This window comes from Elephantulus edwardii, unplaced genomic scaffold (genome assembly GCF_000299155.1).
Source record: "Elephantulus edwardii isolate Elephantulus edwardi_28Jun2011 unplaced genomic scaffold, EleEdw1.0 scaffold00065, whole genome shotgun sequence".
In the NCBI taxonomy this organism is placed as follows: Eukaryota; Metazoa; Chordata; class Mammalia; order Macroscelidea; family Macroscelididae; genus Elephantulus; species Elephantulus edwardii.
In genome coordinates this window covers 13,362,473-13,383,804 of record NW_006399815.1, presented here as the reverse complement: position 1 = coordinate 13,383,804, position 21,332 = coordinate 13,362,473, and the positions used below count along the sequence as shown (strand labels likewise).

Genomic DNA, 21,332 nt, shown 5'->3' with positions numbered 1-21,332 from the left:
GAACATATTTTTATACTATTTCATTTCATATATGATTTTTAACAAAATGTAAATGACTTCTCATAAAACTCAAATGCATTACTCTCAAGTTGGAACAATAAGTGATCCAGGTCCTCTAAACCAGTTGTAGTTGAATGACTAATAGCTTTACACTAAGTTTCCAAGAACTCATAAACAGCACATTCTAGCTGGTTATTATCACTACCTTCAAGTTCCTGCTCACAAACCCATTGCCATCCAGTAGATTCTGAGTTGATCAAAGTAACTCAGTAAGACAGAGTAGAATTTTCCCAAGGGTTTTCCAAGTCTGTTCTCATTACAAGAGTAGACTATCAAATGATTTTCCTCCAGAGCAGTTGGCACATTTGAACTGCATACCTTTAAGTCAGCAGCCGAATGCTTAACCACTGTACAACCAGAACACTTTTCTTATTCATACAAAAGGGTGAAAAAGAATTATTCAAGGATTTCCTTCTTCAATAATTTTTTTTTTTTTTGGCAGAGATTCCTTGAAAGAGCTGAAGTAGCTTTGACAACATCCACAGTTAGAAAGCTTGCTTTACTCAACTATGTCCTCCTTTTTGTAATCCTGACAAAGGGAGATCTGACTTCACTGAGTTTTCTGAAATTACTTTTAACAAAACTTTACATTTATTTCTTTTGCGGATCATCATACACCCAAGGGCTTATAATCTTTCTTTTAAAGAAGTATAATTCTCCACATCCATGTCACACGGCGCACCTTTTCTTTGGGTGCTAGGATTAATGTCAGCATGGGTAAAGCCCCCAAGCAAGTCAAGATTTGAGTGCAACAGTCTATCCCTATACCTGCATGAGTGTCAAAACAGACACCAGAAACAGTGGTAAGAATACAAGTTAAAGAATATATGTAATGTGTAATGTCTTTAAATAAAACTTACATTGTTCCTTCTTAAATCTAGTGTTTTGAATAAAGTTAGATATAAAAATCTGAGTTTATAATTATCTTTAACTTTCACTAAAGCATTATTTTGCTCTTAAATCATCCATCCAAAATTTATTTATATTTTAAAATCATTTTCCTTATTTCTTTTTATAAAGATAAGTAATAATTATCAAATAACAATATTTTAATTTCTATTTCTAATATCTTTTCCTAGTATATTTTATCAAGCAAAATCTGTATCTTAAAAGACTGCATTTCTTTCAGATCAAAATGTAGCTCCCTAAATCCAAACAGGCTTTATCTGTAGTTCATAAACAGCTTGTCAATCACTGATATAATTCAAGAACCCCATGCATATTTATTATCGCATTCATTTTTAAACAAATATTGCTAAGATTACACACAGTATGAGAAATGTCACCTAAATGCTAAAAAAAAATAAAAAAATCTCGTGAATATCTATTCCTAATAGTAAGTTCCTTGTCTACCACGAAAATAAATAGCTTCATATCCACTTTCAACTTTGCTCTGTTCCAATGACTTATATTAACCATAATGATTCCAAATGGAATCCAGTTTGGAAAGTCATCTGGAGCAGCTGGATTCTACAGAGGTTTGTTTTCTGGTCCTGGTAAGGATGAGGGTAGAATGTTTACTCACAATGGGGTGTGAGCTGATGGGGCTTGAATTAAGATTGGGAAGTTGTCTGGAGCAGCAGAATTCTACAGAGATTTGTTTTCTGGTTCTGGTAAAGGTTAGGGTGGGATGTTTACTCACCATTGTGTGTGAGTTGATTTTATTTGGCTCTCATATTTAAAAAAGGGTTTTGGGCCTTCAGGCCTGCTGCCCTCAAGTCTGGTTTAATTGTTTTTGGTCAAACATTCTTCAAAGTGTTACAGCACTGGTCTTTCCATTTGCTGTACAGAGGTAACTCGTGGTTGCTGTGATGCTAAACACTAGGACACTGATGTGTCAAATGTGATAATGGTTACCTATGGTGGACAGTGTTTGGTGGAGCTCCCCAATTAAAACAAGCTTGGAAGCAGGAGTGGCATCCAATTCCAAAACAGCTTGCCTCTGGAAACCCTATGAGCTTGGAGAAATGATGAAATTTATACAAGTGTTCAGGTCTTTTGCTCATAGGGTCATTAAGAGTTGTATATGACTCAATGGCACTTAACAACAAAAATTACTCCAAACAGCTGGCAGTTTATTTTTATCAATTTTACCTTCCCCTAAAATCATACGGTAAACACAAAGGGAAGGAATTTGAATCTACCAGCTGCTCAGTGGAAGAAAAATGGGAAATTTCTTCCTATATGACTTACAGCTTCTGAAAAACTGCTGGAGGATGGGCTATGAATTGGTGCCAACTTGACAGAACCCAACACCAATAAAATCATGCTTTAATTGAAAAAGTAAGTTCAGGGATAGCTTACAGACCTCCATCCATCCTTTTGTAGATAACTGAAGGCTCCATCAACAACACTTGCAAAGAACTGTCCTCCAGTGATAAAGAGCGTATTAATGGTGACTAATCTGCCTCTCAAATTGGGGGGTGAAACTTCAGCGATGTACACTGGTACCGTCATAGAAGCAATGCCTGTAAAAACAATAGAAAGTAAAACAAGACATTTACTCAAGATATCAGCTGCTGTTACAAGTATTAATACTGGAATCACATAAACACACACACGTACACTCCCCACAAACTTGTTTTTCTACTTTAAGCAAAGGTTTAATAGATATGTTAAAATTTCATTTACAATTAATTTGGGGCTACTGGAGTTCTGGTCTATTGGGTAAGAAACTGTACTGCCAACCCAAAGACAGGCAGTTAGAATCCACCAGCTGCTCCTTGGCTAAAGATGGTCAGGCTCCTCCAGTACGATTCACAGCCTCTAAAAATCCACTGGAGAGTGTGCTGAGTAGATTTTGACTCACTGGCAATGAGTTGCTGTGTAGCTAAGGAATATGTGACACACTTATCTCTGAGTATCATACTTCATACTGTTATTTTAAAAATCACAAATGAGGGGAGCTCTGGTGGCCTAGTGGAAAGGAGCTGCAACTACAATCCCAGAGGCAAATGGTTCGAATCCACCAGATGCTCTGCCGGGAAAAGGAGGGGCAATCTCCTCCTGTACCAGTCAGATCTGATTTGACGGTACACTCACACACACACACACACAAAAATTACAAATGAAAGTACCTCTAAGAATGCATATAAGTGTGCTTTATAGAGGGTTGGGGTTTTTTTAGGATGAAAAATAGGTAAATGCTCTCCAGAGCAAATATAATTACTGAAAAATATTTTTGTTTGTATGTAAATGTAATCAATGTTGAGAAGAAATATTATCTCAGAATACAAACTACAGAAAGTCATCATTTTCAGTATTCATACCAAAAATTTTAATTGGTTTACTAATTAAGTCACTTTATCAATTGCATAAGTACACATTTCAGGAACATTTTATATTGGGTAGTAAGTTAGGAATTTAAAGTACTCTGAAATACATGAATTTGACTATAAAATGGAAGATTTATGACTAATATTTATTGATTAAAATCTATTTGAAATTTATTTTATCTAAAATGACATAGCATCATCTACACAGGTGGCTCTCAAATTTCACTTATCACCAGAATTATCACACAAAATACAGATTACCTCATTTTATCTTATCTTATTCATACTAAACAGAAACTAGGGAGTAGGCCAACTTTTAGAAAATGATTTAAGGTGATTATCCTCTCTATGTAAAACTCTTAAATTTATTTGACAGAATCTACATGCAATCTAAAACATTATTAAAGAAAATAAAGAAAAAAGTAGGACTTAAAGAAAATTCTGTCCTTTAGTGTGACATTAAGTGAATTCCATCTCACAGTGACCCAAATATAGAACATTAGAACTGCTTATAGTGTTTCCTATGCTACAACATTTATAAAAACCCATCACACTAGGTCTTTGAACCTGAGTAGTGGCTGGTTGACATAAACTGCCAGCTTCCAATTAGCCACCAATATTAACCACAGCAACACCAGAGCTTCTTTTTCTTTCTTAGTGTTATAGATCTCATACTAAGCCAAAACTTTGAGAGTTGCATAATAGACTCATTGTAAACTTGCTGTTATTGAACTAGTTCCTGAGTTGCAAGATCATCTGTACTAATGAGAGGGTAAGACCAGGCTGCTCCTTGGAGGTAAGGATTCTGAAGCTTCATCTGACATACTTTGAACATGTTTCCAGTCCTTGGAAAGGGAAGTCATGCTTGGGAGGGTAGAAGGACAGAGCAAGAGAGGAAGACCTTCAAAGAGATGTATTGATTCGGTGACTAGGGTAATGGAGTGGGTGTATCAAACACAATAAAAATGGCATAGAATTGAGCAAGGGATACAGCAGGATTTAGGGCTGTTGTACATAGGGTCATTATGAGTCACAGGTGACTTAAGGCACATAATAACAACAACATAGCATCTTTCAGCATTGAAACTTAGGGCTTGAATTTATTTTTCAGTTTCTTCAGCTTGACAAATGCTGAGCAAATGCTACCCTTTGTCCTGTCCAATTCCAGCTCTCTGCACATTCTAATACACTGCTTTTTCTTTTAAGCTACCCTTTGAAATCTGTTCAGGTCTTTTATTTCAGCACCTCTTCCTTTGTTTTGGCTTCTCAACACTCTAATGTAATTTTCATAGTCTCTTCTGACATCCATTTTGGTTTTTTTCTTTCTTCTCTGTCCTTGCAATAACTTTTTGCTTTCTTCATGGATGAAACCTTTGAATGTCATTCCACAAGTTGCAAAACTAAGAGATGCTATGGGCAAATATTAAATGATCCAGGAAACATCAAAAGAAGATGGAGGGAATACAATGAATCACTGTACCAAAAATAATTGGCCAATACTGAAACACTTCAAAAAGTATAATATGATCATGAGCCAGTGGTAACGATGGAAGAAGTTCAAGCTACACTGAAGGCATTGGTAAAAAATAATGCCCCAGGTATTGACATGAAACCAATTGAGATGTTTCAACAGATGCAGTCTTGGAGGTGGCATCAGTCTAAGCCAGAAAATTTGGAGGATAGCTAGATGCCCGGCCAACTGACTAACTGCAAGAGAGCCATATTCTCAAGAAAGGTGATCCAAGAGAATGTGGAATTTATGAAAAAATACTATTAATATTACATGAAAGCAATATATCACTGAAGAGCATTCAAAAAACAGAACAAGAGATAGACAGTGAACTTTGAGAAGTTCAAGCTGCATTTAAGAGGCTATGGCACCAGAGATATCACTGCTAATGTAAGATGGATCCTGGCTGAAAGCAAATAATTTCAGAACAATGCCTATTTGCACTTTACTGACTATGCAAAGACATTTAATTACAATGATTCGTCATAGAAACTATGGCTAATATTTAAAAGATTGAGAATCCGAGAATACTTTGCTCATGCAAAATCTACACTTAAACCAGGAGGCTATTATGCAAACAGAGCAAGGGAACACTACATGATTTAAAATTAATAAAAATACACATCAGGGTTATATTCTTCCTCTGTAACTATTCAATATAATCTGTAGGATGGTTAAATTCCTCTAGTAGTTGTACCATCAGGATAGGAGGAAGACTCACCAATAACCTATGCCATGCATATGACATAGCCACGCCTGCTGAAAGAGAGGAGGACTTGATATGAATTGCATCTCAACATCAAGAAAACAAAAATTCTCACCACAGCACCAGTAGAGTAGACAACATCATTATAGATGGAGAAAAGTCTAAAACTGTCAACCACTGCATCCTGGCTCCACAATCAACACCTTTGGAATCAAGAGTTATAAGATTGGGATACGTATTGCACTGGATATGTCTGCAGTCATGGACCTCTCAAAATAATATATACAGACTTGATGAACTCTGTAAGTAAACTAGTAAAATTTTTTAACAAAAATTTGAAACAAAATTATTAAGAAGCTGTTTGAGGGCTAAGGTAGGCCTGATGCAAGCCAAAAGCTCTTCAACCACTTGCTATGCTATTGTGAATTGGACAATGAATAAGGATAACAGGAGAAGTGATGCCTTTGAGCTGTGGTGTTGGAGAATAATACTGAACATCCCATGGACTGTCAAAAGACCAAACAGATATGTCTTGGAGAAGGTGTAGGTACAGTGCTCCTTGGAGGCAAAGATAATAAAGCCCCATCTCACATATGCTGGGCATGTTACTAGAAGAAGCTCTTCGTTAGAGAGTAATATCATATTTGGAAAAGTGGGGAGTCAACAAAAGAGAGGAAGACCCTCAACCACGTGGACTGACACAGTGACCGCAGAACTTGAGGGTGTCAGAGATTGTGAGGTTAGCAAAGGATAGGAGAGTGTTCAGATCTGTTATTCACAGGGTTACTATGGGTCATATTAACAATGACAAAAACAACAACAGTAGTAGCACAAATCTGTTGCTAAGTTTTCTGTACAAGAGAGCTGTTGAAAGTTTTATTTACTACTTTTCCAGTAAAGTGGAAATGACATTGTAAAGAATAAAATTTATTGTTCTGAGACATACTAATCATACTTTTCTGACTAGTGTGCATATTTAATAATATTTAAACAATTAATTGTTATTAAACATGTCTTTAATAACACAAACAAGAATACATGTTTAATACAAAAACATTGTAAAATGACATTTTGTCTGAAAGTGAACTGGGGAAGGGGAAAGGGAGGGTGAGTGAGAGAAAAAGTCCAACAATGAATGAACGAAAATTCACCTTCTCTAAACTTTAATAAAATCACAAATAAAATAAAAAATATTATTAAAAAGTTTCAAGGTTCATACAACAGTCATTTACTGTTTGAATTCCTTTCTCCTTTGGTCCAGATAAGAATTCAGTTGTTTTTTTCCCCCCGTGGTTATTAAAATCACTAGATGAAAACAAGTTCCCAAGAATCAAAATATGGCTTTGAATATAATCCACCTGAATTTAGAAAGCATCTCAAGAACAGATTTGATGAACTGAACACCACACACTAGGCAACAATGATCAGATTAGTTGTGGGATAACATAAAGGACATTATATTTAAAGAAAACAAAGGGTCACTAAAAGAAAGGCCACAAAGAAAGAAAAAAAAACAACAAACCAAAAATGAATGTCAGAAGAAACTGTGAAGCTTGTTCTTCAACAGAGAGAAAATAAAGCCAAAGGAAGGGATTATGATTTAAGAACACTAAACAGAAGATAACAAATAGTTCAAGAACATAAAGTATAATATGCAAAGACTTGTAGAAAATAAAATGGGAAGAACTTGCTCAACATTTCTACAGCTGAAAGAACTGTGGTGAAAAAAATCACTCAAGCCTCAAGTTGTAAAACTGAAGGATTCTATAGAAAAGTATTGACTGTCATAGAAAGTATCAAAAGAAGATCTAAGAAATATATACTCAATGTACCAAAAAGAACTGGTCAATGCTCTGTCTCTTCAGGAGGTTGCATAAGATTAAGAACCAATGATACTGAAGGAAGATATACAAGCTGCACTAAAAGCAATAGCAAAAAATAAGGTTCTAGGAATTGATGGAATACCAACAGAAGTGTTTCAACAAACAGATGAAACCCTGGATGAGCTCCCTCTTCAATGACAGGAAAGTTGGAATACAGAAGTATGGGTTGGAAAACATACATATTTGTGATCATTGAAAAAAAAAAACCCCAAAAACAAAACCCTGATCAACTGACTGTGGAAATTACTAAACTGTATCATTAATATCAGATGTAAATAAGATTTTTGCTAAAGAAAATTTTGAGCAGCACGTCAACAGGGAATTGTCAGAGATTCAAACTAATTCAAAAGAGGTAGTGGATTTAGGATCCACCAGATGAATCTTGGTTGAAAGGAGAGAGAATATCAGAAATATGTTCACTGTGTTTTGTTGACTAAGGTATTTGATTGTGTGAATCACAGTAAATGACAGCACTGGGAAGAATGAAAATTCCAGAACATTTTACTGTACTCATGGGATTACTGTACACAGACTAAGAGTCAAACACTGGAACAGAAGAGGAAAACACTGTATGGTTTAAACACAGGAAAGGGTTGTATCCTTTCAAAAAACTTATTCAATCTGTATACTGATCAAATAATTTGAGAAGCTGGACTATATGAGGAAGAATGTATTATCAGGATTGGAGGAAGACTCATAAACAACTTGTAAGATCAGATGATACAAACTTGCTTGTTGAAAATAAAAGATGTGAAGATGAAGTTTAAAAACGATGTTGTTGTTGTTGTTGTTGTTGTTACGTGCTGTCGAGTCGCTTACGACTCAAAGCAACCCTATGTTCAACAGCCCTAAACTCGGGTCTATCCTATGCCAATCGCACTGCCTCTAACACAACCATCCTGATTACCCCAGTCACTGAATCAATCCACCTCATAGAGGGTCTTCCCCACCTGCACTGTCCCTCCACCCTCCCAAGTATGACACCCTTCTCCAAGGACCTTTCTCTCCTTACAACATGTCCAAAATACGTCAGATGAAGTCCCAGAATCCTTGCCTCCAAGGAGCAGCCTGGTTTTATCCTCTCCAGGATGAATCTGTTTGTTTTCTTGGCAGTCCATGGTACCCTCAATACTCTTCTCCAGCACCAAAGCTCAAAGGCATCAATTCTCCTTCTATCCTTCCTAGTCATTGTCCAACTCTCTGATGCATAACAAGTGATTGCAAAGACTACAGCCTGTATCAGATGCACCTTAGTCTCCAAATAACTATGAGATATCATCTCACCCCAGTAAGAACAGCAAAATTTAACAGAACAGGAAACAACAAATGCTGACAAGGTTGCGGAGAAACTGGAACCCTTATTCACTATTGGTGGGAGTGTAAAATGGTGCACCCACTATGGAAGGCAGTATGGCGCTTTCTCAGAAATTTGCAAATAGATATACCATTTAACCCAGCAATTCTACTTCTGGGAATATACCCTAAAGAAACCAGAACTGCCACCCAAGCAGATATATGCACACCCATGTTTATTGCTGCTTTGTTCAAAATAGCAAAGAGTTGGAAACAGCCCAAGTGCCCATCAGCAAAAGAATGGATAGAGAAGCTGTGGTATATTCACACAGTGGAATATTATGCAGCACTGAAAAACAAAGAACTCATGAAATATTATACAAAATGGATGACCATGGAGGACATTATGCTGAGTGAAATATCTCAATCACAAAAAGACAAATACTATATAATGCCACTGTTATAGAACAGGACTGATATGAGGGTTGGGGGGAAACTAAGAAAAAGGGCGGTAAACCATATACATGGCATTGAAACAGACAAGGGAGAGAACTGTATAAAAGGAACATATGATTAGGTATTATTGGCATGACAAGAGTCCAGAATAAGAACTGCAAAGTAAAGTGGTCTGGAAGGGGGAGGCCAGGGAGGGAATGGGGACTGTATAACAATGAAATAATTTTTTTTCAAAGAAAAAGGCAAATTGGGGGTGGGGGGCAGAGAAGAAAATGTGTAATAACAAATTAACAGAAAATGTAAAAAAAGAAGAAGAGAATATGTTCAAACCTGTTAATACCAAAAGAAGTATACATTTTCTAAAAAAAAAAAACACAAATCCATCCTACAGTTTTTAGTATGTATTACACTTCAATGAAAAGAAAACAAAAATCCTTGTACCTGGACCAATAAATATCATCATGGTAATGAAGTAAAGACTGAAGGTTTCAACAATATCACTGTATTTGGAGCCACAATCCACACACATGGAAAAAGCAGTCAAAAAACATGAAGACCTATTACATTGGGTAATTCTGCTACCAAAGATGCATGAAATCTCTTTAAAGTGCTAAAGAACAGAGATGTTCTTCTAAGGTGTGCCCCACCCAAGCTATAGTATCTTCAATTACTTGACATATATATAAACATTGGCTACGTAGAAGAAAAAAAAGGTAGCACTGGCACAGAATACTGAATAAACAGCATGACCTTCACAAAGAACAAACAATTCTGCCTTGAAGACGTGAAGCCAGAGTCCTACACTTTAGAAGCAAGAATGTTGAGATTACTTTTTACGTACTACGGGCATGTCCTTGGGAAGGGAAAAAGAACTTCATGGCTAGAAAAGCAGAGGGTCCATGAAAGAGAGGAAGACTCTCAATGAGATACAATGACACAATGGCTGTAACAATGGGCTTAAGCGCAGCAGAGATAGTCAAGAGTGGTTCAAAATGAAGGAGTTCATTCTGTGGTAATTAGTGATGTTATGAGTTGGAGTCAACTCAGTAGCACCTAAAAACAAGAGGAGCATATAGAACTGTGTAGAGTAAATTAGAATTGTGCTTTTTGTGAATTTGGGCTTGTCACAAATGCCCAAAGATTTTGCTTCCTAGGAGATGCAGAAATATCCTTTTGTTGTTATGAAGTGTTACCAACACAGTACCAATTCACAACCACCCGAGGTATAACAGAATAAACAAATGCCAATTCTATGTCACTCTAACAGTCTCTTGTATGCTTGTTGTGGTAATCGTCAGTCCATCTTATCGAGCACTTGCTTCTGAAGTGATTCACAGTTGATCCTCTAGTGGGTTTTCAGAGGCATTAATTGCACAGCGCAGCTGATTCAGATCATGTTCTTTTTAAACACTTGCTACGCTGATGACAATGAAAATGGATGACAGAAAAAAAATAGATGTTTTTGAACTGTGCTGTTGGAGAAGAGTATTGAATATCCCATGGTCTACCAAAGGACAAACAGATATATCTTGGAGGAGGTGCAACCAGGGGGCTCCTTGGAGCTTAGGACGGGAAAGCTTCATTTTGTGTACTCTGGGAATGTTGCTAGGAAAGGCTATTCCTTGGAGAAAGGAATCATATTTGGAAAGGTTGGGGAAGGTCAGTGAAAGAGAGGATAACCTTCAACTAGGTCAAATGACACAGTGACTATAGCAATGGGCTTGATCGTGTCAAGAGATTGTGAAATTGGCAGAAGACAGGACAGGGTCAGATCTGTTTTAGTACTCAACTCAAGGGTACCTAACAAATCAGACAGGAGAATATCAGCCATCTTTCTTTCACTGAGCAGCTGGTGGATTCAAACTGCATGCCCCAGGGTTGGCAGTGCACTCCTTACAATTAAGCCACCAGAGCACCCTCTTCTCTAAAGAGGTTATAGGATTATATTCATATTGCAGAAGAGGAATTTATACAAGGTATAAATTTAGAAATGCACAATGAGGAAATAAATGGAAGAATAATAATTTGAATCAAGTAATAAGATTCAATAAGAGAATTTTGAAAGCACTACAGATGACTCTTACAGATGAGAATTGTTCTGGAACCAGTAGGTATAAATTCTAGTCTTGGAGCCTATTAGGTAGTTGAGTTTGAGCAATTTAATTTTCTAGGTGTCAAACTTCTCATGTCTAAAACAGGAAGAATAAATACTACTGATGCATAGAGACTGAGGTGATTCAATTAGTAGAACAGCAAAACTTAGAACTGTCCCTAACATATAGAAATTTAACTCAATGGTTCTCTACACTCAAATATTATTTTGGTCTCTGTCAGCCTAGTTATTGAGCACTTCTAGTGATCAGCAAATCAGGATGGAGATGAAATCAAGGGCTATTGATTTGACCGGTGGGGAGAATATTACATGAGAAAAGATCAGAGAGTGCTCTGAGAGATTCAGGTACATTAAGTGAAAAAACAGGGATCTTTAACAAAAGGACTACTATTACGACTCCATTAAGGGAGAGTCAGGAAAGCCTTCTACACATAAGATGTGAGACTTGGGAAAAGAATTCTTGAAATTTTAAGAAATATTGCTGATTTATAATAAAATAATCCTCAAGAAGCACAAGTTGTTTGTTTTTGTTTTTGTTTTTTTTTTAAGAAGCACAAGTTTTAAAATGAACATTTTAAAAAAATTCTTTTGGTTGCTGTACTAAAATGCAACTCCAAACAGACTGAGTGAAAAAGAACTTGAGAACTATATAAGTATTTGGAAAGAAGTCTTTTCACACTGTTTTTGTTTGTTGACTGTCATCTAGTCGAGCACGACCCATAGCGACCCTATGAACAAAAGATCTAAAGCCTTTCTATAACTATCATTGTTTTTCAAAGTTCATAGAGTTTCCAGAAACATGCTGTTTAGGAAGTGGATGCCATTCCTGCTTCCAAACCTGTCTTAAATACCAGCTTATTTTTATGCAACTAATTCACACATACTACAATTACATCAATGTACAAAGCAATGTAGGGTTAAGGATTTATTGTTCAAATGGCTTCCTTAGCCATCTGACCCATCTTTGCCATATGGATGGGTGGAAATATGCAAATATGATGAGAATATGCAAATGGGGTGAATTGGCCTATAAGCAAGAGGACTGATTAATCTTGCCATTAAATTGAGTAGATTTCCGTAAAGAAGCCATGACTCAAACAGAGGTATGCACACCCATATTTATTGCTGTTGTTATTCACAATAGCAAAGAGATGGAAGCAATCTAGGTGCCCATCAACAAATAGAAAAACTATGGTACACTCACACAATGGAATATTATGCAGCTTTGAAAAATAATGAACTTATAAAACGTTACACAGTATATAGACACATGGAGGACATTAGGTGGAGTGATTTGTCACAAAAGGACAAACTCTGCAAAATACTACTGTTATAAAATAGGATGGACACGGGGTATTGGGGACAGAATGGGAAAAGAGTGGCTAGATAAGGAACATTGTAATAGAACATCACAATGTTATATTAAGAAGTAAAATCATCTTATCCATAAGAAGTCAGGACAGGTTTCAGAATCATTCAATATTTACCCTATGACAGATGGGAGGGGGGGTAGTGTTTCAAAGACATGAAGATTTTTAGAGAGTTATGCAGTAAATCAATAAGGGAATATGCCAGATTCAAGTTTCCAAATTTTTGCTAAACAACCTGTAAAGTATAATCCCAACCTGCACTATGCATCTCAAGGTCCATGTATTGTGTTTCTTTTTTAGGAATGCGATGTTTCAGAAATTCTCAGGAATATGTTATTTTTTTTAATACTGTAATCAGAGAGTTCTGGTGGCCTACATGTAAGAAGCTGAGCTGCAATCCCAAGAGTATACAGTTCAAATCAACCAGCAGAAGAAAGATGGGCAATCTCCTGCCTCTGAAGACCCACTGGAGGGTCAGCTAGGAGTTGATTGTGACTCGACAGCACACAACATTATAAACATGAACTTTCATAAGCAAGGGCGTCTCTTCTCTTGCCTTACCTTAATGTCTGCTATGTGATTTATTGCCACTAGGTGTCATGTTAGTAAATTTGGACCAGTTAGTTAAAAATGAGTATGATTAACTGTATCATTTTAAACCAGTCAAGTGTAAAACTATAAAGCTTCTTTCTGAAAATTGGAGAATGTAAACTATTTCTAGTGTCCTGGAACAAGCTGGGTCTCTAGGTTCTCTTTACTCACGACTATTCAATATACATTCATTATGAACAGATCCTCTGGACTCAACTTGGAGTCAAGAAAAGTAACACATGAAAACCATAATGAATGGTTTCTAAAGATGGAGTCAATCATTGATGAATTTTAGACATTAATATTGTGTGACATCCATAAAATCTCCTTTCCACTTTGGGGAAACAAATACCAATCTGACAAAGCTCATTTTGCTAATAAAGGACAACTTACCACCACAAAGTTCACTCCAATTTAACTTCCCTTTAGCTTTACAGTAAGTCTTTTCAGAGGAAACTGACCATTTTTCTCTCATGGAGCTACTGATGCATTCAAACCTTCAAGCTTTCAGTTAATAAAATAAAGCATTTCTACACTATACCACCACAGCACCTTGTTAAAATATCAGAGTTGTGGTTGTTAGGTGCTGTCCATTTCAGTATGACTCATAGTGACCCTAGGAACAACAGATATAAGCCATGCCCTCTCCTGTGTCATTCTTATTATCTCAACACACTTAAAGCTACTGCCATAGTCACTTTATCAAATCATCTCATTGAGGGTTTTTCTCTCTCTGGCTAATCCTTCACCTTTCCAAATAGATGTCCCTTTCTAGCATGTCCAAATTATGTAAGATGAAATTTCATCTTCCTTGCCTGTAAGGAGTAGTCATTTGACAACACTTTCCCCAAAATATATCTGTCTGTTCTTTTGGCAGTCCATGGAATATTCACTACTCTTCTCCAACACTTCAACTCAAAGGCATCAATTCTTCTTCTGTCATCCTTATTTGCTATCCAGCTCTCAGATGCATAGCAGGTGACTGCCAAGACCATGATAGGCACATCTTAGTCTTTAAACTGATGTCTTTACCTATAAGTAATTTGGAGAGGTCCCTGCCAGTAGACTTGCAAAATCAATGGATCTCCTTATCTCCTGACTTCTGGTGCCAAAGGTGTTGACTGTGGAACCAAGAAGATGAAATCATTGACAATTTCAATCTTTTCTCCACGCATCATAATGTGGCCTATGAGATTTTTTTGTGGCCGAATGTGAGGATTTTTGTCTTCTTAATGTTAAGACTAATCCATACTGAAGGCTGTAGTCCTTGATCTTCTGCAGTGAATACTTAAAGTCCTCCTCAACAGAAGAAAAATATTAGATAATTTGATACAGCAACTGCAACAATGGACTATTCCACAGTAAGGATTGTGAGGATGGTACAAGATCAAGACGTGGTTTGTTCTGTTGCGTACAATGTCACTAAGAGTTGGAGCCAACTCAAGGGTACACAACAAGAACACTTAACGTCAGTATCTGATTTAAATTGCTATTATTTATGTAAGTCCCTATTACATAGTACTACTCCAAGGTACTGAAGAGTAGTGATGCCAGTGTGAAGATTAAATCACATCTGATTCAAGCCATGGTTTTCTTCAATTACTTCCTATGTGTCTGAAAGTTGAACACTGACTAAGGATGACAATAAAAGCATTTGAGCTGTGGTGTTGAAGAATAGTGCTGAACAGCTCATGGACTGTCCAGAGACCAAACAAGTAGGTCCTGGAGAAGGTACAGGTAGGGTGTTCTTGGAGGTAAAGATAGTGAAAATCCCTGTCACATACTTTAGGTGTGTTGTTAGGAGAGTCAGTCCTTTGAAAAGGACATCATGCCTGGAAGGTGGAGAGTCAGCAAAAGAGAGGAAGATCCACAACATAGATTGACAGTGACTAGAGCAATGGGCTTGATACATCAGGGATGGTGAGGATTGTACAAGAAAGAGCAGCTATGAATTGGGATCAACTTGACAGCAACTAACAACATTACACACACACACACACACACACACACACACACACACACACACACACACATTTAGCCCTAGGTTTAACCAACTGGAACACTAAAATAATGTTACTTACCTAAAATTTGTTGGAAAATGTAACAAGGCAATTTTTTAAATAAATTTTTATTTAAATATGATTTTAACAAAAGTTTACAGGTTTACATCAAAGTTAAATTTTGATTCATCCATTGTTGCACAGTTTACCCCCTCTACCTACCCTCTCCCCAAGTTGGCTTTTTTCCCACACTAGTTTAATTTCAAAATTCAAATACATTGTTTTCAAGAACCAATTCTCCCAATTTCCCTCGACCCCTACCTATCAAATTGTACAATTCCATGATTAATCCCCCCTCTCCTGCATATCCTCATCCCTCTGATTCCACTCTCCTCCATCACCCCCCATTGGATCCTTATACTCATTCTACAGTAATGGTTTTATACAATATTTGTCCTTGTGGGGCTGAGTTAGTTCACACAGCATAATGCTGAGTCCCTCCCAAGTTAGGTAATAATTTACAAAACCTTTGTCCCACATGCTCCGTAGTGTTTCGCTGTATGAATGTACCATTATTTTGAGCTTTGGTGTTGGAAAAGAGTGCTGAGGGTGCCATGGACTGCAAAGAAAACAAACAGATTCTTCCTAGAGAGGGTTAAACCTGGCTGCTCCTTGGAGGCAAGGATTCTGAGACTTTGTCTGACATACTTTGGTCATGTTGTAAGGAGAGACTGGTCCTTGGAGAAAGACATCATGCTTGGGAGAGTGGAGGGACAGTGCAGGAGGGGAAAGGCCCTCTGGGAGATGGATTGATTCGGTGACTGGGACAATTGGGATGAGTGTGTCGGGGACAGTGAGATTGTCACAGGACAGAGCAGAGTTTAGAGCTGTTGTACATAGGGTCGCTCTGGGCCATAAGCGGCTTGACGGCACATAACAACAACAACAACAACAATATTCATTGGGGCCATTTTGTTCTTGTGGTAGTGAATAATGATGCTATCAGCATCGGTGTACAAATCTCCGTTTGTGCCTCAGTTCTCATTTTCTCAGGTTCCATTCCAAGTAGTGGAATAGCAGGGTCATAGGAATTTCTCTGTTCAGCTTTTTGAGGGAGCACCGAACTACCTTCCAGAATGGTTTTACCATTTTACAATCCCACCAACAGGGTCTTTTTTTTTCTAAGTCTTACAGAACAAATGTGATGGTGTGGAGTTAGACTCATCACTGCTATTATTAAGTGTTGTCAAGTTAAGTACAACTCATAGCAACCCTATGAATAGTAAACCTGAGCTCTTTTCTATCCTGTGCCATCTTCACTGTCTCTGACACACTTGAGCCCACTGTTGCAGTCACTGCGTCAGTCCATCTCACTGAAGGTCTCCTTCCTTTTGGCTGACCCTCCACATTTCCAAGCACAATACCACTTTCTAAGGAATATCCCTGGAAGGTTATTTATACATCATAAATAAGTATAATTAGGGACTTTACAGCTTTTAGAGAGTTCCATGAAGAGGTCTTGAGGCAGCTGCAGTTTAGTAACTAACCAAATATAATAAATGTTCAATAAGGAATAAACACATCCTTAACAATCCATACCCACTCATGAACTGGAATTAAGATAAAGTTCCTCCTGTTTATTAAATACAGTCAATGTTGATATTCTTTCTGAGGATCATTAAAAAGTTTGACATTTTACAAAATAACAAGGTCTGCATCAATGAACACTCATTATAGAGCTTGGCATGAGTTTCACCAGAAAACCGCTCCTCAAACACTGTGGTGCAACCCGATTCACACACTTCCAAGCTGCCAAGCTGATTCACCACCTAAACAGTGCAAACCATTCTTGAGCACCAAAGTTGGCTTTCAAAAACTGCTGGAAGCCCTTTTAAAAGCTTGAGTCAGAAGAAAAATTTTATAACCAAATACCATTAGAAAATCCTGTTGTGATGAGTAAATACCCAAGAATCACAGCAGCCTCTCAGCATGACAAGTCAGGCAGCGACTAATTAGCTTCTCAAAAGCCATGAAGCCCTATTTTAGTAACAATACAGCTTGAACAAGAAGGATTATGATGTCCAAATTTCATTTAATAAATGACTGCCCTAAAATCTTTAAAGAAGGATTTTAATAAAAAGAAAGAATCTATCTAAAGAAACTATCACTCACTATAGGTTTCTCTTGGGTTTGGCTGTCCTACCCAGAACTGACTGTCTGCATACTCCTAAATAATCAAGTTATCTATACATTTCCAGGACGTTAGCAAAGTAAGAATTCACTTTCCCGACTCTCCAATACTAAGGCTAAAGACACTCACAGAAAATACTGGAAAACATAAAAATTAAATATGCCCTTGCATGGTGGAAATCATAGAGCTGCACAATTTGGTGGCAGGGGGAGCGGAAGGGAAGGAAATGAGAAAGATCTGGTGGGGATGTGAAAAGGCAGAGTTCTGTGGTGATTGATTTTATTAAACACAATAAATGAAAATGACTGTTTAAAACACAACGTGAATGAAGGACAGTGTGAAACACAATGTAAACAACTTTGTATGTGAACCAATGTAATTTTTTTTTTTTAAAGGCATGGGATAGAGCAGAGGATAGGGCTGTTGTACATAAGGTCGGAATAAGTTGCAGGCAACTCAATAGCACATAACAACAGCAGCAATAATGAGGGGGAAAAAAAGAAATACGCCCTCAAGTGATGTAGATTTCCAACCCAAAGTGTACCTATCAAAACATTAAGAGAATCATCCTATGTGTAAAACTAAGAGCAATAAACTCAATAGAATTTGGAGGCTAGGATTGTGAAGCTCCATCGCATATACTTTGGGCACATGGCCAGGAGGGACAGGTCACTGGAGAAGATTATCATGCATGGAAGGGTGGAAGGACAGCGCAGGAGACGAAGACCCTGGATGAGGTGGATTGATACAGTAACTGAGGCAATGAGGGTAGGTGTGTCTGAATCAGTAAGACTGGCTCAGGATAGTGTCACTCTAAGTCACAGGCGACTCAACAGCATATAATAACAACAACAGTAAGTTTTGAATGGTTGAAACTACTTCTGCATGATATTCTAAGAAAGCCATACAAAAACAATCAATATGGGAGGAGGAAGTGATTTTAAAATCTTTGCGATCTTTAGAAAAACCCAAAACAAACCTTTGTAAACACCAACTAATCAGATTGTTCTGACTCATTTTCCTGTAATGTCTAGGCCTCACTCTGTGTATAGCCCTCTGGAACACCTAGTTAGTTTCACTTTGTGAATTTGTGTCATCTCAAGAGCAACAGTGTCTCTCTGGAAACTAAGGTCTGTCTGATACAGGCCATGGTTTTTGCAATCACTTGTTATGCATCAGAGAGTTGGAAAATGACTAGGGAGGATAGAAGGAGAATTGACGCCTTTGAGCTGTGGTGCTGGAGAAGAGTATTGAACGTACCATGGACTGCCAAGAAAACAAACAGATTCATCCTAGAGAGGGTTAAACCAGGCTGCTCCTTGGAGGCAAGGATTCTGGGGCTTCGTCTGACATACTTTGGACATGTTGTAAGGAGAGAGACGTCTTTAGAGAGGGACATCATGCTAGGTAGAGTAGAGGGACAGCGCAGGAGGGGAAGACCCTCTATGAGGTGGATTGATTCAGTGACTGGGGTAATCGGGATGTGAGTGTCAGAGGCAATGCGATTGGCACAGGATAGAGCAGGGTTTAGGGCTGTTGTACATAGGGTCGCTATGAGTCGCAAATGACTTGATGGCACATAACAACAACAACAGTGTAAACTGTTTCATTCCTCAAAAATGAAGCTACAGCTGTGTTGTCCATGGGGTAGTGCACTGTTATGTAAACCAAAGGATGTGTCAACTCAGTTATTTAAAGACTTGATAATGTTATCATGCTCTTGATATATCATATTTAGTATTATGAAGTTTTCATTGCTGTTTTTGCTGTTGTTGCTTTCTGACAAGTTGACAATGACTCTTAACAACCCTAAGAACAATAGGCTCTGAATACTGCCCCATTCTGAGCCAATCTCACTATTTCTGACACAGCTGAGGCCACTGCCAAAGTCACTCTGTCAATCTAGCTCATCCAAGGTCTTCTTCTCCTACACTGCCCTCCACCCTTCAAAGCATGATGTCCTTCTTCAAGGACTCCTGGCAACATGACCAAAACATGTGAGACCCAGTTTCAAAACCCTTGCCTCTAAGGAGCAATCTGGTTTCACTTTCTCCAGGACAGATCTATTTTTATTTTTTTCTTGGCCATATATAGTAGGTTCAATATTTCCTCAGCACTACAACTCAAAAACATTGATTCTTCTTCTGTCATCTTTATTCACTGTCTAGCAAGTAGATGCATAGCAAGCAACTGAGAAAACCATGGCTTGGATTAAGCCATTTGTCTCTAGACAGACATCATTGCTCTTTTAGCACTCTGGAGAGGTCCTTGACAGCAGATTTTCCCAAGGCAATTCATCTTTTGACTTCTGAACTCCTGGTGCCAATGGTGTCAATTGTGGATCTGTGCAAGATGAGATTGTTAAAAACTTCAATTTTTTTTCTTCATCTATCATGATGTTATTTATTGGTCGACTGGTGAAGATTTTTGTTTTCTTTATGTTGAGCTGCTCAATTTATAGTATTTCTCAAGTAACTTATGTTAATTTCCATTAGCAGGTGTGGCATCCTCTTCCTAAACAACATGCCTCTGAGAACTCCATGAACTTTGATAAATGTCGTTAGTTATAGAAAGGCTTCAGGCCTTTTGTTCACAGGGTTGCTATGAGTTGTGCTTGGCTCGATGGCAATCAACAACACAACATCACTGAAATATATTTATTACATAAATATCTCCTTCATAAGGTTGATATGAGTCATAATTGACTTCACAACACCTAATGACATTATAACTGAAGCTTACATGCTTTTGACATTTTTCCTACTAGTTTATTTGCTTTTGCTTTTTTAATATCACAGAAAAAGGACAAATATTTGAATCTGTTAGCAACTGGGTTCATTACTGCTCCTTAAAAGGTTATATACTATAAAAATATTAAACAGAGACAAATATTAAAAGACATATTAAATATTAACTTCTTTAAAATGGTCAGAGTTTTTCCTTGCTACAGCTTGCTACAGCTAAAAGTTTGAGGAGTTAATTAGTGAGAATTTTTAATTATTTTGAAGTCGAAGTGTATAGAATTTGGTTTCTTATTTGTTAAAAAATAAAATTTTCTTTTATTAAAATGTTAATGAGTTGTTTCTATCTGCCACAAAATCAATAGTCAAACTGAATAAACTCATTCTTTAAAAACAAAGCCACATGGTTTTTAGTTTTAGAGTGCATTTTCCTCCATAAAACTAAGGTTTCTGCCTTTGAGATCTTTAATTATCTCTCAGTGATCTATGATAAACTCCTAACAACTCTGAAACTGCCTAATAAATAATACTTGTCTCTTTTTCTTAAGAGTAAAATGCTTTTAAATACACCAAAAAAAAGTTTTAGTATGCTATAAATGACACAGAACATACTGTCAAATTGTTGTGTTAGTTATGTGTTGTCCAGTCGACTGCTACTCACAATGACCCTATGACCAAAGGATCTGAGTCCTGCCCTATCATGCGCCATCCTCAGGCTCTCTGATATTCTTGAGCCCAGTGCTACTGTCACTGTGTCAGTTCATCCTGCTGAGAGCCTTCCTCTCTTACATTGATCTTCCATCTTTCCAAGCATGATGTCTTTTTCCAAAGACTGGCCCCTCCTAACAACATGTCCAAAGTATGTAAGAGGTAATTTCACTATCCTTGCTTCCAAGAACTCTGATTTCACTTTCTCCAAGATAGACTTGTTTGTTCTTTTACCGTTAAATTAGCATTTGCCAAATAATCTTTCCATTAACATTTATATGTCAGTGATGTTTCCTGAATAGCAAACATCAAGTTCATAACATTATGTAATAATTTTAATAATGTGATGCTTTTGAGCTGTGGTGCTGGAGAAGGGTACTGAATGTACCCTGGACTGCCAGGAAAACAAACAAATCCATCTTGGAGAGGATTAAA

At 37.3% G+C, this 21,332-nt stretch overlaps 1 protein-coding gene across 1 annotated transcript in view; it reads right to left on the bottom strand.

The window, feature by feature from the left end:
- Window positions 1-21,332, bottom strand: part of SLC2A13 (solute carrier family 2 (facilitated glucose transporter), member 13) — a 582,019-nt gene that overhangs the window by 478,843 nt on the left and 81,844 nt on the right. The window contains exon 2 of the mRNA XM_006888200.1: window positions 2,369-2,528. Coding sequence (XP_006888262.1) covers window positions 2,369-2,528 — 160 coding nt within the window. The remainder of the gene's footprint in view (window positions 1-2,368; window positions 2,529-21,332) is intronic.